The 24,143-nt window shown below is 34.8% G+C and overlaps 1 protein-coding gene and 2 pseudogenes across 1 annotated transcript; all 3 read right to left on the bottom strand.

Annotated features, from left to right (window-relative positions):
* Positions 1 to 304: 304 nt before the first annotated feature.
* Positions 305 to 5,795, bottom strand: LOC110740101 (annotated as a pseudogene).
* Positions 5,796 to 7,634: 1,839 nt separating this feature from the next.
* LOC110740152 lies at positions 7,635 to 8,744 on the bottom strand (annotated as a pseudogene).
* Positions 8,745 to 9,643: 899 nt separating this feature from the next.
* On the bottom strand, positions 9,644 to 23,990 carry LOC110740100 (probable flavin-containing monooxygenase 1). The gene is made up of 5 exons (XM_021920598.1): positions 23,457 to 23,990; positions 11,118 to 11,355; positions 10,738 to 10,913; positions 10,277 to 10,644; positions 9,644 to 10,133 (listed from the first exon to the last, which is right to left on the bottom strand). Exons 1-5 carry the CDS (start codon positions 23,892 to 23,894, stop codon positions 9,797 to 9,799), a joined length of 1,557 nt encoding a protein of 518 aa, XP_021776290.1. The 5' UTR covers positions 23,895 to 23,990; the 3' UTR covers positions 9,644 to 9,796.
* Positions 23,991 to 24,143: the final 153 nt, after the last annotated feature.

Raw genomic sequence — 24,143 nt, 5'->3', positions numbered from 1 at the left:
TATTATTATTATTATTATTATTATTATTATTATTATTATTATCATTATTAGTTGTTATTATTATTAGTTGTGCGTTGTTAAAATTATTATTGTTATTAGTTGTTATTACTATTAGCTGTCTCCAGTGACCGTTTTCCTCTTGTCCTTCCTCGTCATTTTCGCGGCTAACTGTGTAGATCGAGAAACTGGAGGTAAAAGAAGGTGGTGGTGGGTGATTAAATAAAAAGAGGAGGTGGTGGTGGTGGGTGGTAAAAGGAGGTGGTGGTTTAGAGAGAGAGGAGGGAGTGAGGGTTGGGGGGGTAAATTTTTTTTTTTTTTTAATATAAGAGTAAATTTGTAAAATATTGTAAAATATATTTTATTTTGTGAACGTTAGTTGAAAATTCGAGTGCGATATTTAACAACCGCAAAAATAAAATCAATTTTTTTACAAAAAAAAAAAAAAAAAAAAAAAAAAACCTTAACCCTGACAGCCATCCCGATCCCGTTCCCCTTCTGCCACTCCGATCCACCCATAGCCGCCACCTGCCGGACCACCCCATTCCCCAACTAGCCACTTCCAACCACTACCCCTTCCGACGAACCCCACCAAGCCCCAGAACTGCTCGCCTGGCCACCAAGCCCCCTCCAATTTCGTCCCAAATGTTTCTCCTTTCTCTCTCCTCGAAACCCTAGATTTTTGGGTGCCCTACAATTCGCAACACCAGCCGAAATTTACCACTGCCGGCGACTCATCCTACATACCTCAGAAAAATTGCTTCAATGGAGTGATAGAAAAGCTTAGTAGCCGCTCCAACGGAGAACTTAGAGTGCGCTTTAATGGAGTGAAAAGGGGAAGAAGAAGAAGAAAACAAAGGTACTGTATATACTTGTGGGAGGCTTGGTGTGGTTTGGAGGTGGCTGTGTTGGGGTGGGGGTTGTCCGGTAAGTGATTGGTTGGGTGGGGTTTTCTGTTCCGGTGCGGTGGCAGGAGAAAGAGGAGGGGGTGGCTGACGTGGGATGGTTGGGGATTATTCTTTATTTTATTTTTTTAATTTTGTTAATTTTGACAAATAAGGTGGTGACACGTGGACCTTTAATCAGAAAACAGATCGGATTTGACAGAAAGCAGTCGGAATAGAGGAGGGGTAGTAATTCCTACGGGTATTGGATTTTGTTAGTGGTATTTTTAAATTTTGTAAAAAGGGGTGGTTTTTAGAAAAGTGGTGAATTTAGGGTTGGTTTTTTAAAAAATTTCCTATTTTTCACTTATTTCAAAAATATAAGATAAGTTTAGAGAAAAAAATAAATTCTTATAACAATTATAAGGGTTGATAAGGTTGCCTAGTTCAAATTACAAATAAAATAATTTTTAATAAGTTTAGGTAATTTAGATAAGATAAAATAGTGAAAACTAAATCAAGTGAATAAATCACATTCAAACCCTAACACGTGTACTGTTCACAGGACCAGTCATTATTTGCAAGCTGACGTAAGTGCCTATAATATGGAGTATAAAACTTTTTGAGTTTATGTTTTCACAAGTACATTCAAGTATACGATAAATTTGCAAATTAGGCAAGCAAAAAGTAACTTAATGGCATATTTGCACGCAAATGAAATTACGTTGTTGCCACACAAAGTAAAGTAGATGTCACACATTTGAAAGAAAACAGGAAAAGAAGAAGCAAAAGATGTTAAGCATAGTCATTTGGGCCATAAGGCTCAAACATTTCAGCCCAAGCCCCCTTCTTCCTCTTTGGGTTCAAGCCCATATCCTTGCAAAGTTGATCATTGTACCAAATATGCAATGCTCCAATGCATGATCTTCTGTAGTATTTGCCTGAGGATCTCTTCTTGAACTTGTCCCATTCTAACACATCTTTTTCCATCTTTTGAATGTTTGGTAGTTTGAATTTGCTATCAAGTAGTTCAAATAGCCATTTACATCTCAACTCTGAAGTGTACAAGTTTGCAATGCTCTCCGAAAAACCAATCACTGCAAGTTGTGGAATTCGTGGATGGATACATTCCCTGTATAAAAACCATATTATTAACTCGTGTAAGTTAAAGATATATAAATTGTACTCCCACTGTCCTATAATATAATTTCTATTGTATTTTTTTCACAATATTTAAGAAATGGGAGGAGAAGTGGAAAAAATACATTAAAAGTGGAAAAAAGCTAAACAAAAATTAGACAAAAGTACAAGGCAAGTGAATAATTTAAGGGGAAAAAAAATTGAAAAATACAATTATAGAAAAAATTAAAGAAAGAATGTGAAAAAGAGTACAATGCAAGTGGATAATTTAAGAGTAAATTAGGAAGTTCAATGAATAAAGTTAAAAAAATGAGGGTACAATAGTCTTTATATACTATCCAAATGTAGAAATAGAAACAACATTTTAGGTCTCTAAAATAGGAAAACAGGAACTATACTATAGGACGGAGGGAGTATGTTTTCTTTAAGAAAAACATAAAATGACACGTTTATACATATACATGGTTAGCAACTTACAGGTGTCGAGATATGTATGACGTAAAATGTACTGTCAAAAAAAAAAAAAAAAAATTGAGATACGAACCTGTATAATGGAACAGTTTTGTTGGAAGAGCCAATAATATAATCCTGAAATTTGGGAGACGAAAAAATGTCTTTGAGTTTTTGATCACCCTTGTATCCAGTAGCAAGAATAACCAAATCACTCTTAATAGGTTCCTTTGTTTTAGCATTATTATCAAGTTTGAGATCTTTTCAATAAAATGCTTCCTTTCTCAGCATTATCATAAAATCCTTCAGGCACGGTCGAAATCAAACACGAGTTCATCTCTTGTAAGAAGCTATGATCCGGTACCATGTCGAATTTCTCAAGTCGATGCTTCTTCTTTATGTCACTTTCCACAAATTTGCTAATCGACCATCTCTGTTATTTTTGAACAATTATTAATGTTAGTTATCATTAAGTACGGAGTAATAGTTTGTAAATTATTAATTTTTTTTTTTTTTTTAGTAAATATCTGTTTCAATCCCTAAAACTAGGTCAGGGCAACAATTTTAAAAAATGCTTGACAAAAATACATATAGTTCCGTAAAAATAAGATGAAGAGAATAGATGTTTTACGAGAAATAAATATGATTTTAGTCAAAATAAAAGGGAAAAAGTGGTACCAATGGTAAAAGTAGTGAGGCTATGAGGCTAAGTAGAAGGCCTTCTCCAGGCTTATGAACCAAGAGTTCAGAAAAGCGATTCAAATACAAGTATGCAAGAGGAAATCCCCAAGGGAAGTAGTCCGGTACATTCCAATGCGGAGTTCTACATATTACCGTACATGGTTTCTCCACTCCTGCATTCAACATTATATACAAACGTATAAAAATGTGCATTTTTTTTTTTGAAAGGTAAAATGAATGATCCAACTGCACCTAAACACTTTCATGCTAATCGCTAGCTAAGTAGTTAGTGTGCACGAAAGATTGGTACAAACATGGGGCATGCAATTGTTACATAATTTTTGTGACATGACAACAACGAATAATAACAATAATAATACGGGGTGTAGCTCTTACCATTGGCAATTGAACACTCCATAGCAATGTCGAGTGCAGATTTTTGGAAGCCAACCACAGTAATTTGCTTTCCTTTGATTAAATTTCTAGCAGATTCATAGTCCAAGGCAGAATAATCCATAGAATGCATAACCTTGCCATTAAATACCTCTGGACCTTTGTCTGAAGGAAACTCTGGTATGTTTGGTAAATCACTAAATCGTCCTAAACACAAGATCACAAAATCTACTTGCATCACCTGTGTCATTAATACTAAATAACATTACCACATAATTTTCAATCATGATTCACACAAATAGTATGATTTTGTCCTTTTTATTGGTGTATGTTTTTGAGGCCATTACTTGACACTTTTAAGGAAATTCTTTTAGTCCATACCACACAATTACATATTTATAGTAATATTCATTATGCAACTCCATAATGTTCTTGGGAACCTGAATACTACTAGTCGGTCACATAATAAAGGCCCGTGGTGGCCTTGAGTTAATGAAGGGAGGCGTAAATGTAAATGACTTAATTGACAGTTTAAAGACAAAATGGATGGTTTCAACCACCCAAATGACCTTTTGGGAAGTCGTGGAATTTATGTTAGCAACCTCATCCTCTTTACTATATGGGTCTGGAAAAGTTGAAAATTGTAAAAAAAATTAAAGGTTGTAATCCACGTTTTAGACCATTTCTGGAAAAGTTTTCCAAAATTTAAGTGAATGTGTGGGGTGTTCCCTGAGGTCATATAAATTGGTTTAGAACCATAACAAGCTTACGAATAGGTCTATAAAGTTACGAGAATGAATTTGGTTCAATTGTACCGCAAACATATTTCCAGGAATGAATTTGGGTTCAATTATGCGACTGTTTCGAATGAAATTATGTTGTATTGATAGATTATAATGCAAGAGATAACTCCAATTGAACTGATTTAACATCCCTGGATCCTATTAAGACAATGACGTTGAAAATCCTCCATTAGGTTATCATTTATATCCATACCAATAACATCACTTTGTTGATGCATGCATTATATTATATGGTTGTTTATACTATTGGTGTTTGGACGTTTGGTAATCAACATCAATGTTATCAATTTCCCTAGACGAATTCAGATCACAGATGTGACACGAGCAACAACATTATCAAAAACTTGTATAAGACACCCACTATTCGACTAACATTATCATTTTATCTCTTTGTTGCACCAAGAAAAAATAATACGAAGTACTCCGATCCGTATGTATTCTCTGTCCTTAACACCTTAATTATGTCCTTTCTTTTGTTAATAGTGTAACATACTTTGTCGAGGATGTGTCCCTCCATCTCCCCCCCACAAGTGATTGGGGTTCGATTCCTCATCCCCCCATTTCAAGTGTAACATACTTTGTCCGTTACCTATTGTTCCTACCGTTTTATACTTTTATGTTCATCCTTAAACTTCTTTTCAATTATTTGTACTCTTATATTTTATTTTTTCGTTTTTGTGACAAAGAAAAATCTTTCTACTTCCATCATTTCTCTATACGAATCTATTAGTTTGTAAGATTCTTCTCAATGTATTAAAACGATTAGTTCATGAGATACCTACGTAATTTTTATAAAACTAATACTAATGTCGAAATCATTAGGAAAGAAAAACATGATTAAAAAGAGAAAAAAGTGACATTACTCCGAGAAAATAAAGAAATTATAGTAGTATAAAAAATAAAAAAAAAAAAACACCCTTAATTAATAAACAAAACATACCTCGATAGTTTGATTGAGAAGATCTTGGGTGGTGACGACCCATTTACCCAAATTACCAAATGGATCATTATTACCACCCCAAAGAGCCCAAGATTGGATCTCTTCATCAGATGGACCTTCATACTTAATACTCACAACCTTTGTATTAAATCTAATGTGTTTAAGCAAATCAAAGTGATTAGCATAAGATTGAAGATAATCAAAAACTTGACTTTGGTCAGGAAAAAACTGTTTCAACTGAAGAAGGCCAAGCAAAATCAGTGAATTGATAAAGTGGTTTAGGAGTTTGAAGTTTAGTAGTTTCTACAGTTTGAGTCCAAACACCACCAATTGTGTTTCTTGACTCAAAAACTAAGGGATGGTAACCCTTAGCAAGTGCATATTTGCATGCTAAAAGCCCACTTATGCCTGCTCCTACTATGCCTACTTTCCTTTCCATTTTTAGTAGTTTTATTTAATGTCTCAATTTCTTAAGTTTAGTGCCCCTTATTTATAGGGATTGTCGTCAAATGTTGCGCGAAATAAGTCCAAAAACAGATTTGTTTTTTAAAAAGGAAATTCTCTGTATTAATTAGTCTTACCTTATCCTCTATTACCATAACTAATATATTACGTACACGGTACACCTGGTTATTTCTTATCGTATATGTCTGTTCGATTATGCACTTGTCGACTTTGTCGTTGTGCAACCTAGTTCAGCTCTATGTATAAGAAATTACATTGAAAATATGGAGTTTAAATGTTTAATAATTATTAAACACTTATGTACTTTTGTTTGCTATTGTAATTTTTTTTTTTTTTTATCAAACTTTAACATCTTTCATCATGATTTCTCATAAATATGAATTAGTGGCTAAGATGTCTCCAAATTAAGAAGATTTAGGCCCTGTTCTTTTAAGCTTCTGGGCAAAGTAGATTTTAACAGAGCAAAGTTTCCAACACTACAAAGCAGAACAGAGTAGAGCGGAACATATTTCAACAGAGCAGAACAACTCAAAAGAACAAGGCCTTATACAATCAAACATAATTAATTACTCCTTGTTATATGTACTTCTTTGTAATTAAGATAATGTATAATCAAAGCTTTCATATATTTTTTTTCTATGATATTATATTTGTTATACTGTAACTGAATTATTGTGAATGAAAGAGAAAATATTTAAATTTTAATTATATACTTGTATATATTGGTACTTATTTGTCAGGTATGTTTATTATATACGGAGTATATATTTTGCCCCATAGTGTAATGTTACTTTATTAAATTTCGGTTGGAAAAAAGTGATGAGAGAGAAAAGTGGTGGGGTTAATGGGATGGTTGTGAGAGTAGAAATGTGGACCCATATGTCCAAAAATAAAATGGGGCAAAATTATAGAGACAGACTAAAAATGAAATTGGGGCAAAAATTAAGGGAGAGAGGGAATAGCCTACTAGGCTTTATTATTGTTCTTGTTGTATTATTCTCCTTTTTTGCATGCCTTAAGTTGAATCATATGTTCTGTTAAGTTATGACGAGGCACATTTTTCTGAATTTCTGATCCAATTATGGTATCATTGTTTAGTTATTGGAAATAGGAAGCTTTAATTGATAATAATAAAACAAAATTGGAAGCTGTTGCCAGTATTACCGCACAATGATGCCAACAAAATAAGAAAGTCCACTTCTCACATGCTTCCATTAATTTTTTTTATTATACAATGTTTAATTGTTTATAACGAACACAAATGCACGTCTTCTCTAATTTATAGATCGTTACTCCCGTTATTCCATAAAAAATTGTCTCGTATTTTTATTCCTTATTATTTAGTAGATGGTCGGCTATATAGAATATAAATGATGATTTATTGCTTATATATATATATATATATATATATATTGACTTATTATTTATTTACTTATTTATTTTTTTAATAATTTGGAGCTAATAAATAATCCGCGTCTTTAGCAAAGGCCAGGGGACATTTAAAGTTTTAATAAGAAGCATGGGATGCATGCGGATTCTCATTGTTGATTTTTTATGTTGGGTACAACATTCCTGTAAGATGCGAATATATATGATTGTACGTTAGACATTGGCATATACACCATGTTATCCATATATGAGGGTGCAAATGGACTACTATGTATCACACTTGTCACTTTATCAGCGCATGTTATACACGTGGTGGCTAAATTGTTGTATGTGTTATTGTTCACGAAAATTTACAGAAAAACTGCAATTAGGGAATCAACCATTACATTACCCTCACCCCAACGAAAGAAAGGGGGGAGAAATCATAAGAAGAAAACTTATAAAAGTACGTACGGCATACATCTTATGAATTGTTGGAAAACTTTGTTAAAGTTAAGCGTAGTCCATTGGGCCATAGGGCTCAAATAACTCGGCCCAAAATCCTTTCTTTCGGTTTGGGTTTAAGCCCATGTCCTTGCAAAGAAGATCATTGTACCAAATATGCAACGCTCCTATGCATGGCCTTCCGTACTCCGTAGTACTTGGAAGAGTACAATTTCATGGACTTGTTCCATATTGAAAGTTCTTTCTCCATTTCTTGAATATTTGGCAATTTGAATTTTCCATCAAGTAGTTCAAATAACCAACGGCAATTTATTTCTGAGGTGTACAAGTTTGCAAAGCTCTCCGAAAAGCCTAGCACCGCAAGTTGTGGAATATGTGGATGAATACATTCCCTGCATAAGACAACATAGACCAATATGTCATATTTACTTTAAAATATGATCCATTTTAAAGTTACACTTTTATAGGGAACAGAGGAAGTAAGACTTGTTATAATTAAATATTTTAAAAAAATAGTAAAGTTATTACTAACCGATATAATGGGACTGTGTCATTAATAGGGTTGGTAAGGTATTTCTGAAATTTGATAGATGCAAAGATATCTCTAAGCTTTTGATCCCCCTTAAATCCAGTTGCAAAAATAACCAAGTCACTCTTTATAGATTCGCTAGGTTCAACACTATCATCGCAAAGTAAAACACCATCTTTGTGAAAGGTAAAAGTTGGAGATCTTTTCAAAATGATGCTTCCTTTCTCAACATTGTCGTAAGAAGCTATGATCGGGTACCATGTCATATTTCTTGATAGGGTGCTTTTTCTTTATATCATTCTCCACGAATTTGCTAATTCCCCATCTCTGTTTGTACGTACAAATAAAAGTCACATTCAAATAATTAGTCCTCACTACAATTTGAATTAGTTATCACACTATTCTAACATCTTATAACTAAAGTCATTCAAAATAAATGTTGAAAAAAGTACCAAAGAAGAAAATAATGAGGCTATGAAGTTGAGTAGAAAGCTTTGGCCAGGCTTATGAATCAAGAGTTCAGAAAAACGGGTCAAATACATGTTTGCCCAAGGTATGGACTGTGATACATTCCAATGTGGAGTCCTACATATAATTGTGCATGGTTTTTCAACCCCTGCAATCAACATTTTACCGTGTTAATTTCACGTCATTAAAAGATTTGTCAAAATATTAGGTTACAATGATATTATATGTAGTGATAAAACCAAAGGCCTAGTTTACAATAGTTCGTAAATTCAAACTCATTCCCTATATGTAATGCCCTTAACGTTCCTCATTTAAACCAACCAAAAAAATAAAATCTAGTATGTTGTCAATTTGTCAAAATATTAGGTTACAATCTTACGTACATTCTAAAAAATATATATATAAAGGGGAGTTTTTTCCTGTGTTTTTAGATCACCACGTAGGATTTTAATTTTTAAAAAATTATTAGTGTGCCAGGCAGGATTAATATTTTTAAAACGCTACAATTGGATTATGCCACGTAAGATTAATTTTTTTAAAGCGCTACGTAGGATTATAATAAAAAATAAACGCCACGTAGGATTAATATTTTTAAAACGCTACAATAGGATTATGCCATGTAAGATTAGTTTTTTTTTAAACGCTACGTATGAATATAATAATAAATAAAAATTTATCAGAGCGTCACATAGGAAAATGTTATATTTTAGCCAATGAAAAAAAAAATTGCAATTTATTTTAGATCTAAAATTTTATATTAATTTTTAAAATAAAATCAACGCGTTTTCCGTGTGGCTGACCATATCGTGTGGCGGCTGAGACACACCAAAACACTGATCGAGTAACCTTGATCGTCCGAGTAACTCCTAATCGATTGAGTAACCCTTGACCAACCGAGTAACCCCTGATCAAATAATCCCGGTCACACGGTGTGACTAGTCATATATGAAACTTTGTGAAATAAAATATTACGCATTATCTTTTTATATTAGGAATTTTTATCTAAATATGAAAAACAAAATTAATAATTCATTTTATAGTAAAAAATTCAAGTGGTAAACAAGCAAATATCACAAAGTTTATCAGTTAAATATATATTTAGTAAAATATTTGTTTGAAAAATACAAACAACCCGTTTCGCACGAGCTTCATCTAGTACAATATAAATATAAATATAAATACGCCTTCTAATTATACTGCAGTAAAATTAGTTTTAAGCATAATCCATTGGGCCGTATGGCTCGAACAGCTCAGCCCAGAATCCATCCTTTCTCTTTGGGTTCAAGCCCATGTCAATGCAAAGCTGATCATTGTAACAAATATGCAAAGCTCCAATGCAAGATCCTCTATAATACTTGCCTGAGTACCTCTTCATAAATTTCTCCCATTCTATAATATCTTTCTCCATTTCTTCAATACTTGGCAGTTTGAATTTGCCATCAAGTAGTTCGAATAACCAACGACATCTTATTTCTGAAGTGTACAAGTTTGCAAGGCTCTCCGAAAATCCAATCACTCCAAGTTGTGGAATCCGGGGATGGATACATTTCCTATAGGTTCATGACGTACATAATAAACTTCAATAAGCTAATCTAAATTTGATTTCGTCGTTATCTCAAAAAATTGTCTAATGAGAATGTAACAAAGGTCTTATGGAAGAGATTTTTGACATAAAGCTTAAGATTATACCAACCTGTACAATGAAAGTGTTTCATTGGAGGAGCCAAACATGTAATCCTTAAATTCGGAAGATTCAAAAATGTCTTTGAGCTTCTGATCACCCTTATATCCCGTAGCAAAAATAACCAAGTCACTCTTAATAGGCTTCGTCGATTTAATACTATAGTCGAGTTTAACACCCTCTTTATAGAAGCTAAAGGCAGGGGATCTCTTCAAAATAATACTTCCTTTCTCAACATTGTCATAAAACCCTTCTGGGACTATTGAGAGCTTACAAGAGCTAACTTCTTGTAGGAAGCTATGGTCCGGTACCATGTCGAATTTCTTTAGAGGATGTCTGTACATTATATCAAATTCGACAAATTTGCTAATTCCCCATCTCTGCAAGGAAATAATGAATGTACATTGTTACACTACTAAAGATTATGAATGAACATATACGAGTCAAGGTCGAAGAAATGGCCTGGTACGTACTAGAGGTGAAAGTAGTGTGGCTAAGAGACTAAGCAGAGGACCTTCTCCGGGCTTATGAAGCAAGAATTCCGAAAAACGGTTCAAATACAAGCTTGTGATAGGAATTCCCCAAGGAAAGAGGTCTGGTACATTCCAATGCGGAGTCCTGCATATTACCGTGCACGGATGTTCTACTCCTGCACTCAACAGCATCACATACATCATAATGTCCTACATCTTAATTGCGTTACTTTTTCCATATTTTTTTTTAGTAGTGTCGTCATATAAATTAAAACATATGGCGACACGTCGTATAATTTCTATATTTAGTTGTCACATAATTAACTAGCTTGTCAGAAACACGTACATGACCAACGTGTATTTTGTATGTAATTACTTACCATTGACAATTGAACACTCCATAGCAATGTCAAGAGCAGATTTTTGGAAGCCAACCACGGTAACTCGTTTTCCGCCGACTAAATTTCTAGCAGATCCATAGTCTAAGGCAGAATAATCCATAGAATGCATGACCTTCCCTTGAAATACTTCTGGTCCTTCGCCTGAAGGAAACTGTGGTATGTTCGGTAGATCGCTGAATCGTCCAACACACAAGATCACAAAATCTACTTCCATCACCTGCGTCATTAACATAAATAATAAATCATTCAATTTGCAACATCACTTCTAATTATAGATTTTTATCAAACCAATCAATCGTTCTTTATCAAACCAATTTGCAACATCACTTCTAATTAGTTACTTTTACATCATATTAATTTGTCAATGACGAGATACATTGAGGATAGAGTTGACAGTCTAGTATCTGATATAACACAATACAACACGAAACCAACCTAACCTGAACACAAGCCGATTTAATAATTAGATTTTTAATTTTTAATTATTATAATTTATACTTATTGATAATTAAAGATATTACTAATCAAAACTTTACATCGACATACGTGTTCAAGAGAAATGGAACAAGTAATAAAATATGGAAGGAGTACATACTATTAACATTTCTTATTAGATTTTTTATTTATAAATTTTAATTCCAACCACACAATTTTTTTTTTGCCGTTTGGTTATCATGTGATTCATGTCTCCATTGTACATATATGATACAAAATTAAATCACATGGCACCCATGAAAAGAATCATAAGGCCCCCCATTTGGCCATTACTACCAAGAACCACATCTACTCGTCATTTTCCAATGGTTGATAATATGTAGGGGTGGGATTTCGGTCTGGCAGTTCGGTTAGACCTCAGTTTGCAACGGTTTCGGTTTGAAACGGTTCGGGTTAAAACGGTTTCATTTAGACGGCGGGTCGGTTCAGTTCGGTTTTGATTAGTCACAGGTCGGTTCGGTTTCAGTTTATTTTTGTACGATTTAAATTCGGTTCGGGTCATAAACGGTTCGGTTTATAAACAGTTCGGGTCATAATCAGATCGGTTAGAAACGGGTCGCTTCAGGGGAGGATTTACTCGGGTCAATGCCGGTTCGGTTTTTAAAAGGTTCGGTTAATAATCGGGTCGGTTTGAAACAGGTCGGTTCAGGGGCGGGTTTACCCGGGTCAATGCCCGTTCGGTTTATAAACGGTTCGGGTCATGATCTGACCGGTTTGAAACGGATCGGTTCAGGGGCGGTTTTACCGGGTCAACGTCGGTTCGGGTTCATATCGATTCGGGTCATGAACGGATTATTTTGAAATGGGTCGGTTCAGGGGCGGGTTTACCCGGGTTAATGCTAGTTCGATTCATATCGGCTCGGTTTATACTCGGTTTGGTGCTAAAATCGTTCGGGTTAGTTTGGTAATCGGTTAAATTGGATCGGGTTGAAATCGAGTTCTAAAAAGTGGTTTTGACCAGTTAGCGCGTTTTGTTTTATATCAAGTTGGGACTAGTATTTCCATTTCATTAGCGGGTCGGCATAGGTTGGTGAAAAAAATAATGGATCGAGTAGAAATTGGGTTTTAAGATATTTTTGACCGGTTAGCTATTTTCGTTTTATATAAAGTTGGGACTTCGTCACTTTATTTTCAGACATCGGATTATATACAATTACACAAATATTCATTTATTCAATTATTCTATATCATGTTAATATGTTATGTTTCAAGTTTGGTTATACTCTTGTTGTTGTTTATTCGATATTATCATATTAGTCTATTACAAATTTATAATGTATTAATGTATTATTGTTTCATTATTAAATATATATTATTAGGTTATCAGCTTCTTGTTGGATTGTTTAGATATCGTGTCATGACCATGTTTTGATGAGTTGCTACTTTGAATACGATAAATCGACTCGGATATCAGATTATATAGAATTACAGAAATTCTCATTCATTCTATATCATGTTAATGTGTTATGTTTCAAATTTGGTTATAGTATTGTTGTTGTTTATTAAATATTAGTCTATTACAAATTTATAAGGTATTAATGTATTATTGTTTCATTATCAAATATTATCAGGCTATCAGCTTCTTGTTTTAATTGTTTTAAAGATCGCGTATAACCATGATTTGATGAATTGGTACTTTGAATACGATAAATCGATAATTGATATTGTAATAAACTAATAATTTAATGTTACGGAACTATATTTGGATGTTTAATTAAAATCACGATTATTCAATTTCCCATTAGTCTAATAAAGTAATAATTGACAATTGTTTGTAACTATTCCATAATTTTGGTGTTAAAGTTATATTGCTGAATTACTTTGTTGTCTTACCCTCTCTAATCACCTTTTAAGATTACGTGCCTACAAGGCTGCAACATATATATGTTGCAACTTGCAAGTTAAAGAAAACGGGTGGGGAAGTAGAAGTATTCAATTAGATCGATCATCAACTGTTTTAAGTTTTAATAATCAGATACATTTATCGATTATCTATACATACCAGTGATAGTATGATACCAATCATACCATACATTATTATTTATTACATATACTGATATACATATAACTAATATACATTAAATATGTCATATTGAATCAATTCCAATTTCCAAACATTTGTGTTTCTTACAATTTATAAGTTACATAAAGTTAAGAATACAGTAGTGTTTTTATTAGTACGTAGCTATGAATAAAAAAAAACATACTATCCAAATCCATTATCCCATGATCCGTGTCGCCGTCTTATATTAAATATCAGCCATTGATTTGCATGTCATCTAACGGCCTATCATCGCACACATTCCAATTCACGATCCGTGTGTTTTCTTTTCCACCAATCAGATCACTCTTACCATCGTCTCTTTAGTACTCTTTTTTATTTCTCTCTCGTTTTCTTAATCCTCTTCTGTAATATTATCAATTTTTTGAAGCCATGGCTGCTAATATGCTCACTGCTCTCTCGTTTTCTCTCTCATCTCCTCTTCCTTCTTCCTTTCTTCTTCTTCCTTATTTTCCCTTCTGATAACTTGTTATTTGGCATGATTTTAGGGTACTTTTGAACCTTGTTTTCGTTATTAATCGACATTAAAGTTCATTTTTTATCCTATTTTTATGCAAATTTTGTACCATCCATGCTTCACCGGTTGTTTGTGTTTTTGATGTAATGTAGCTATTTTTATCACTATGGACATGATCAAGCATGAGTGATCAAGGATAAGGGCAAGCTTCGTTGATAGAGCCATGGAGGAAGAAGGAGGAATGCCTTAAAGGGAAATGAAAAGCTTTTGGAGAACCTTGAAAGGTCGTTTGCGTAAGCGTCAACTTCAACTAACCATAACTTTTGATCTTATCAACCTTTTGAAGTGATTCAAATTGGAGATTAAAGTTCGTCTCAAGAGATTTCCAATGACTAGTCACAAGTCCATTTCCGACAAGAAACGTAGAAGTTACAGCTTCCCAAAGTTAAGCAGTCTAGGCAGGGCATCCTGCACGGACGTGCAAGATGATAGCACGTCCGTGCAGACCTTGGCAGAAGCTTTTGCCTCCATTTTGGCCCTCCTGCAAGTCCGTGCCAAACTTGGCACGACCGTGCTTAGCCTTGCACGTCCGTGCCAAATCTGGCACGTCCGTGCAGACGTGCAGTCGAACTCCTTCCTTGTTTTCTCCGTCCTTTTTATTTGGGGGTCATATAAATACCCCTTTAGAGCTCATTTGTACGGGGATGCAGTTTTTTTAGAGCTTTCCTCTTAGTTTGTAGTCTTAGAACATTAAATTCTCAAATCATTAGTTAGTTCTCAATTATTAGCTTGGAAACATTCAAATTCAATCATTGTAGAAGACAAATCCACCATTGTTGCTCACTTTGAAGCTTCATAGTAACCATTTCTTACTCATCTTTTCTACTTCTCTTCACTTTGTTGTTAATTATTTGCTAGTTCTTGCATGTTTAGATTGTTAATTAGCTTAATCCTTAGTTTGAACTTGTTCATGAATTGCTTGAAATCTTTAATTGCTTTAACCTCCATGGATTGTGAGTAGTCTAAATTCTAGGGTTTGGGTAAACCCTCAATGTAGTCACTAATTACTTGTTGCATGTGTTAATTTGGTTGTTGTGGGATGTTAATTAGTTGAGCTTAAGTGGTTTCATTGTTAGTTCTTGTAAGTGGCCATTGCTAGAACTATTCATCTAAGCTTTCTCAACGAAGGATCGAGAGATGAACTTGAGTTAGCTCCCTTATGCTTGATTGACCCGAAATGCCATGAGAATAGGAATTTCCGATCAAGGGAATGTTTATGTCATCGTGATTATGCTTTAACACTTGTTTTATGCTTTGTAACCACGAGAGTAGGTTGTATTCATGATTCAAGTAATCCCTCTAGCTTGAGAGAGTAGTTGGGTGCCTTAGATGACTTCCCCTAATTTATCCCCAAATTGCTATGTCTTGTATGTTAAATTGTAGTTTGTGAACGACTTAATTGGTGGATACCTTCCCGAGATCCTCTTTATTATTGTTTGTAGTTTTTCTTCATAACTCATAACCCAAAAAGACTTGACTTAGCTTATCACAAATCGATATTTGTTAGTGCTCCCCTTAGTCCTTGTGGGATCGACCCTTACTTACCCTTTCTACCCATTAGAGAGACCAAGTTAGGTTTTTATCTTTGGTAGGCTCGACGACAGCTTATCAAATTTTGGCGCCGTTGCCGGGGACTTCGGTTGACATTGTCTAATTATTGATTAGATGAGTCTAAGTCTTTGTACATATAATTTTTTTCCCTTTTCTTTTTCTTTTTTATATTTTATTTTGGGGTCTCTTCCATTGAAATAAATGGCAATTTTTTCCCTTCCCCAATACGAGAATGAAACATTTTGGAGATATTACCATAGGGTTAATGATTATGTTGGTTATAATTATGGTCATAGACTTTTAAAGGTGGATATTTGTGAAGTAATTTTTGAAGGTTTAAATGATGAAATGCGAGTTGTTGTTGAATCTATGTCCGAAGGTCAATTTATGTCTAAAACCATTAATGAGAATTGGAGTATGTTTGAATGGCTAGCTAAAGATACTTATGATTGGGAGATGGCTAATCATGAGATGTATGACCATTTTAATGGTGCGAACTCATTTGAAGAATGTGATGATAATGTTTTGGATTCTAATGTTTCGAGTTTTGGTGATGCAAATTGTCAAAATTCCCCAACTTTTTTCTTGGATTCCAATTTTATGTCATGTACTCCTTATGATGTGGCTTATGTGCATAATGTTGACACCTCTTCTCATTGTGATTTTCGAAATTCTCCCATCCTCAAGAACCCAAGTCTTCTTTAGAGATCGCTCTAGAATGTTTTTTGGAGGGTTGTGAAGAGATTTCTAAGAATCTAATGGACATAAAGAGCAATTGTACATCCATGAATCATCTTAGTGAAGCTTCTAGGGTTCAAATGAATGAAAATGAAAATTTTGAGAAACCTCTTCTTGAAAAACCTTTGGCTGATGACCCTATTTTTCCAAATATCATCAATTTGTATAATGAGCCTAATGTACCTTTAATTATGAATAATGACAAAGTTGATGATTGTTTGTTGAATTCCACTAATGATATAAGTCTACTAAAGTCTAAATATAATGTTGATGGTATTCTTCAATTTGATTATATTGATGATTATTCAAGAGGTGTTGAGGATAATTATCAATTTGGAAATAGTAGCCTAGATATTCATGATAAATTTTGGGAAAGTAAGGATAAAAGGTATGAAGTGGAGGAAAGTCCCTCTTTTGAGGACCACAGAGTTGAGAGTGAGGTGATTGTTAAGTCTTTACCAATTGACCATTCTTTTTTTGAGCCTCATGTCCCTTTCTAAAAAACTCTTGATATTATTGTCTCATTTCCAAGCCTTTTCCCCACTTCTCTTCCCAAGTTCACTTCACATGAGCCTCTTTGTACTTCATTCTATGATTTACATGATCAATTTCTAACCAACGATACTCAATTGGGTGAATTTGATGTAAATATGGTTTTTGATTTACCAAATGAATCTCCAATAAAGTGTTTTGTTGATAGTTATACTTTTATTTTTCCTTCTTCTTTTCAATCTAGGACCTTTTTTAGATCTTCTCATTTTTATTTTAGGAAACTTTGTAGATTAATGTATATCCTTTTCTTCTTCTCTTTAAATTTTCTTCTTATTTTTATGGTTGCAATTTGTGAAATGTGCTCAAGTGCATATGATAAGCTCCTTAGGAGTTTGTCAAATTACTTACTAGCTAAGGTCTAGCCAAAGACCGAAAAGAAAGGCAATTTTTATTTATTTATTTATTTATTTTTGAATAACGATGTGCATGGATTTTAATTGTTTGATGATTTGAACAAATGAGCTTTATGAAATGATTCTCAATTAGGTACTCTTTATCACTCAATTCCAAATTACATCATATAGTCTCAAATTCACAAGAATTTTGGAGTTTTTGCTACATTGGAAAGACGCAACCTACTCTACAAAGTTTTGAAGAATTTATGAAGAATTTTGTATCAAATTGAGTAATATCTCTTCCTCTCTTCATCCCTTCTCAAGCTATTGATTTTATAATTATTTTTGCCATTCATTGGTTGCTTGTTAAAGAGTTTGGTTTGGGGCTAGATTTTATTGTTGTGGTTTTTTGTTGTAGTTATGGATGTTGGATTAGAGGTACTTGTTGAGATTGATTGTGTTCCCTTCCCTCCCTCCCTCCCCCTTAATTATCTCTTCAAAGCATTGAGGACAACGCTTCGTCTAAGCTTGGGGGGGGGGGGTAGCTTCACACTTTCATGAAGGGGGGTTGATTGTTAGTTTGATGCTTGAATTCGTTCATAGTTGTACATTTGGATATTCATGGTCTTCTTTATTTTTCTTTAATATAACTTTAAAAAAATTAAAAATAAAAAAATTGTCAAGGATGAGACTCAAATGACGATTATATGTTTTACTTGCTTGACTCTTGAGTGATGAGTAAAAGTTTTTTTAGAAGAGTGTGTGCACGAGTTGGGGTCATTTAGAGGTCTATTAATCTTGATTGCATTGGAGTATATGAAATGAAATCCAATGAATGCTCAATTGCACACCTAGTATAAGATATTGTCTAATTTGCTCAAGTAGGATATGTTTGAATAAATTTGTGGTCCCTTGTGCCCTTGATGTGTCCCCTTTCCTCCCCGAAATGAAACTCTATTAGGGAATTGGTTCTACTTGTATCATGTGTAATAAGTGGCGTAATAAGCCACACGTTCTCAATAAAGAAAGAGCCGCTCACAGTTAAAAGAGGCGAGGGCATTGAAAATTGAAAAAAAAAGAGGAGCATAAAAAAAGGGGAGAACAAAAACTACCCCAAAACTTCTAAAAAAAAAAATTCTCTTCTTTAGAGGTCAACTCGTGGATGCCTCCCACACCTTGTTTGCATTGTTGTTTCTTATGAAATTCCCAAGTTAGAGTGTAGTTAAGGGGCCTTGGGTGTGCATTTTGGGAGGTGGACTAGCATTTTGAGATTTTATAACCGAAAAAGGGCTTGTTGAAACTTTGGAATATCTAGGTGTGCTCTAATGAACTAGTAAAAGGTCTAAAGAAGTATCCTAGTGCAATCTTGCTTAGTCCTCCTCTTTACCCCCAACTCATGTGCACATTTGTATGATTGGTAATTCTTGAAAGTCGCTCATTTGTCTTGCTTGCGATTTATATCTCGATGAGTTGACTTGGGTGATAATAACATCGGAACTTGTGTAGTTTGATAGTTTTGTTTTGGTTTGTGTGAGTTGTGGGTTAAGCTCAATGGAAACCCTCACGAGATAAAAACTCGTCCTCTAAGGCGACTTAGAGGTTTAAATTGCTTCTCACTTGTGCTAAAAGTGATGATGGCTGTCACCATGCGGATTTGTGTATATATGCTTCCTCCTTGTTGCCTTTCCTTGGATTGATGTTAGCAAGTCGTTTTCCTCCTTTGATTCGACATGTTTGTTTTGCTCGAGGACGAGCAAAAGCTTAGCTTGGGGGGATTTGATAACTTGTTATTTGGCATGATTTTAGGGTACTTTTGAACCTTGTTTTCGTTATTAATCGACATCAAAGTTCATTTTTTATCCTATTTTTATGCAAATTTTGTACCATCCATGCTTCACCGGTTGTTTGTGTTTTTGATGTAATGTAGCTATTTTTATCACTATGGACATGATCAAGCATGAGTGAGCAAGGATAAGGGCAAGCTTGGTTGATAGAGCCATGGAGGAAGAAAGAGGAATGCCTTAAAGGGAAATGAAAAGCTTTTGGAGAACCTTGAAAGGTCGTTTGCGTAAGCGTCAAATTCAACCAACCATAACTTTTGATCTTATCAACCTTTTGAAGCGATTCAAATTGGAGATTAAAGTTCGTCTCAAGAGCTTTCCAACGACTAGTCACAAGTCCATTTTTGACAAGAAACGTAGAAGTTACAGCTTCCCAAAGTTAAGCAGTCTAGGCAGGGCATCCTGCACGGACGTGCAAGATGATAGCACGTCCAAGTCTGCACGTCCGTGCCAAAAGCTGCACGTCCGTGCAGACCTTGGCAGAAGCTTCTGCCTCCATTTTGGCCCTCCTGCACGTCCGTGCCAAACTTGGCACGGCCGTGCTTAGCCTTGCACGTCCGTGCCAAATCTGGCACGTCCGTGCAGACCTGCAGTCGAACTCCTTCCTTGTTTTCTCCGTCCTTTTTATTTGGGGGTTATATAAATACCCCTTTAGAGCTCATTTGTACGGGGATGCAGTTTTTTTAGAGCTTTCCTCTTAGTTTGTAGTCTTAGAACATTAAATTCTCAAATCATTAGTTAGTTCTCAATTATTAGCTTGGAAACATTCAAATTCAATCATTGTAGAAGACAAATCCACCATTGTTGCTCACTTTGAAGCTTCATAGTAACCATTTCTTACTCATCTTTTCTACTTCTCTTCACTTTGTTGTTAGTTATTTGCTAGTTCTTGCATGTTTAGATTGTTAATTAGCTTAATCCTTAGTTTGAACTTGTTCATGAATTGCTTGAAATCTTTAATTGCTTTAACCTCCATGGATTGTGAGTAGTCTAAATTCTAGGGTTTGGGTAAACCCTCAATGTAGTCACTAATTACTTGTTGCATGTGTTAATTTGGTTGTTGTGGGATGTTAATTAGTTGAGCTTAAGTGGTTTCATTGTTAGTTCTTGTAAGTGGCCATTGCTAGAACTATTTATCTAAGCTTTCTCAACGAAGGATCGAGAGATGAACTTGAGTTAGCTCCCTTATGCTTGATTGACCCGAAATGCCATGAGAATAGGAATTTCCGATCAAGGGAATGTTTATGTCATCGTGATTATGCTTTAACACTTGTTTTATGCTTTGTAACCACGAGAGTAGGTTGTATTCATGATTCAAGTAATCCCTCTAGCTTGAGAGAGTAGTTGGGTGCTTTAGATGATTTCCCCTAATTTATCCCATCATTTTGCCTTGATTGTTGCATGCTAATTGTGATTTGTGATGAAGTTGAGTGGTATAACCCAAGCCCTAGATTCTTCTTAATATTGTTAATCTCCTCTTAGCTTTAGTTGAGTTGAATTAGAAGAAGTTACTCAAAACCAACCCAATTTAGAATTCATTTAGCTTATTTAAACGGTAGTACTCGGTGGTTGATTCAACGCCTCTCTTGGGTTCGACCCTTTCTTACCCTTACTATTGTTAGTGAGACCAAGATAGGAATCATTATCTTTGGTAGGCTCGACGACGGCCTATCACCTTTTTCCGTCTATGTTCTCCTTTCTTCCATCTCGTTTCTCCGTCTCCGTCCACCGGCACCACGCACGACGGTTTTTATGGTCAAATTTGACCACGAAACTCTAGATCTAGTTGTTTCATGATCGAATTTGGCCTTTTAAAACCAAATTCGAGGCCAAATTCAGGATTAATATATAAGGTGTTTTCGTTCTTCCTTTTTTTATTTTCTGTTTTTCTTTTTAATTTTTTTTCAAGTTGTGGGCAACAGAGGGGGCCGAGTTAGGGTGGGTGCGGCGGCGGTTAGACTGGGTTCGGGTGGGTGGGGAGGGAGGATTTTTCGAGGGAGGGAGGGAGTTTTATGGTGGGTGAGCAATTAGAGTGAGTTGTGGGGTTTCGAGGATGTTGGGTTTCATGGGGGTGGGTGGGGTGGGGTTACAGTGGGTTTGGGTTTTTTTTCGATTTTTTTGTATGGGGTGGGGTGGGGTGTGTTACGGTGACGGTGGTGGGTGTGGTTGGGGTTGGGTCTGTATTTTTTTTTTTTTTTTTTTTTTTTTTTTTTTTTTTTTTACAGTGACGGTGGTGGGTGGGGTGGGGTGGGGTTTGTTAAGGGGGTGGGGTGGGGTACGTGATGGTGGTAGGTGGGGTGGGGTATGGGTCTGGGTTTTTATTATTTACGGTGACGGTGGTGGATGGGGTGGGGTAAGGTTTGGGTCTGGGTTTTTTTATTTACGGTGGGTGGTGGGGTGGGGTGGGGTGGGTTACGGTAATTATGGTGGGTGCGGGGGTGGTGTTAGGGTGGGTCTGGGTTGACGTTGGTGGGGTGGGGGTGGGTTACGGTAACGGTGGTGGGGTGGGGGTGGGTTACGGTAACGGTGGTGGGTGGGGGGTAGTGTTAGGGTGGGTCTTCTGGGGTGACGGTGGGTTACGGTGGTGGGTGGGTGGAGGGTGGGTGGCCAAATTTTTTCATTTTTTTATTTAATTTATAACTCCTAATTTAGTTATACAAGAATATAATTTTAATTTTATAATAGCAAAAAAATTTACAAATTTAAATCAATAATTATATGTAAAAAAAATTGTACTGTTAAATTACATTAAACATCAAATATATTTCGTGGAATTCTAACAAATTGTTAAAGGCTGTAAATAGTTCAATTTGAATGGAACGGGTTGTAAACGGTTCGGTTTAAATAGTTTGTAATCGGATCGGTTTAAACGAGTTGCGGTTTGAAAATAGTTCGGTTTAATGGGTTATAACAGTTCGGTTTAAACGGTTAGCGGGTTGTAAATGGTTCAATTTAAACGGTTTTTTCCTACGGTTTAAACGGTTTCGGTTTATAAACGGTTTGGTTTAAACAGTTAGCGGGTTACATTAATCGGTTCAAACGGTTTCGGTTTATAAACGGTTTGGTTTGTTATTGGTTTACGGTTCGTAACGGGTTAACATTAATTGGTTCGGTTTCGGTTTGACATTATACGGTTCAGTTCGGTTTTCGGTTTAAAATTAGCGGGTTATAAACGGTTCGGTCCGTGATGGTTCGGTTCGGTAACGGACGGTTTCACGGTTCGATTTGAAAAGTCCCACCCCTAATAATATGGCATGCCGCATGAGTACCCACACAAATTGGGTACGCAATAAGGTTGTTTAGAAAATAGAGGATACAAATACGTCTAATTAAGTATGATATAATATATTCTTACGATAATTATTTTATGAAATCTTCAACCGTATTTGATAAATTTTACTTTATTTATTCTAAAAAATGAAGAAAATCATTCAAAAAGTCATCAAAATGAATAAATTTACAATAAAGTTTGTTAAAATAATATTATAACAAATAATAAAATTGTATCAATATCCCCGGCACCCATGGTATATGGGTACGTATTGTATGATATGGGTACGATGATCATTAGAAGTACAATGCATCAGTAGCTAAAATGCAACCTTCCAAAGCTAGCCATCAATTCATCATCATAGCATATATCAACTTGTCCTTTTTCATGGTAACAAAGTGATAAAATTGAAAATATAATGAAGATTGCAAACTACTTCGTATATATTACAAGTACATCTTTTCTCATTCTAATGGTAATAATATAGTTTCAATCGTTAATTTACAAGACAAATATAATTATGATGGACCATATATGTTAAATTTACTTTAATGTGATTATTAAAAAAATTATACAGTAAAAGATTTGTAGTTAGCATAAGTAATTAGAATGATTAATTAATAACTAGCTTTTAGGCCCGGTCGATGCTCCGAATTACTGCATTATTTTCATGATAAAAATCATTACTAATATAAAATTTTCTATAATTTTTTTATTAGATGACATGCAATATGGTAATAGCTTAGTGGCTAACACGCTAAAGTTTAAACTTGAGGTCGTGGGTTCAAATTTTGTAAGAACCATGATTTTTAATATATATAGTATAGATGTTCAAAAATGACAGTTAAATTAAGATGAGTTTTTTACATTTGCTATTTATAGCGAATGATTAAAGACAAAGTGAGTACATAAAAACAAAATAAATTTAACAATTGAAAACAAAGTAAGAAAATTACCTGAGTTGATTGATTAAGGAGATCTTGGGTGTTGACAGTCCATTTGCCCATATTACCAAAGGGGTCACCATTACCACTCCAAAGAGCCCAAGATTGAATTTCTTCATGAGATGGACCTTCATACTTAATACTAACAACCTTAGTATTAAATCTAACATGTTTAAGCAAATCAAAATGCTTAGCATACGATCTTAAGTAATCAATTACTTGATTTTTGTCAGGAAAAAGTGTTTCCAATGAAGAAGGCCAAGGGTAATCAGAGAATTGGAACAATGGTTTAGGAGTTTGAAGCTTAGTAGTCTCTACAGTTTGAGTCCAAACACCACCAACGGCGCTACGAGACTCGAAAACAATGGGGTGGTAGCCCTTAGAAAGGGCATACTTACATGCTAATAAACCACTAATGCCTGCTCCTACTATGCAAACTTTTCTTTCCATTGTTTTTGTGTAATACAAAGTATGTAATATGATAACTTTGTAACTAGGCTTATCTTAAATGAGCAAGTTCACAAATGAAACACCCTTTATTTTTCTTTATATATTGATTGATGCGTGGTGCTTAATAACTGTGACACCGCGAAAATGGGGTCCAATTATTAACCCTTTTCTTTGGGTAGTTTGATTAACAGAGGCTTGAACATCTAATATCGTATAGGCATGTGATTCTTTTTTTGTTTTTGGATTGAT

This window comes from Chenopodium quinoa, unplaced genomic scaffold (assembly GCF_001683475.1).
Source record: "Chenopodium quinoa cultivar QQ74 unplaced genomic scaffold, ASM168347v1, whole genome shotgun sequence".
Lineage (NCBI taxonomy): Eukaryota > Viridiplantae > Streptophyta > Magnoliopsida > Caryophyllales > Amaranthaceae > Chenopodium > Chenopodium quinoa.
Note: the sequence above shows the minus strand (reverse complement) of the source record. Positions and strands in the feature narration are given on the sequence as shown.

Coding starts and splice junctions, on each gene's coding strand:
- LOC110740100 (XM_021920598.1), bottom strand. CDS start 23,894: ATGGAAAGAAAAGTTTGCATAGTAGGAGCAGGCATTAGTGGTTTATTA. Junction 10,914..11,117: donor GGAGTGTTCAATTGTCAATG/GTAAGTAATTAC, acceptor TGTTGAGTGCAG/GAGTAGAACATCCGTGCACG. Junction 10,134..10,276: donor GAAACACTTTCATTGTACAG/GTTGGTATAATC, acceptor ATGAACCTATAG/GAAATGTATCCATCCCCGGA.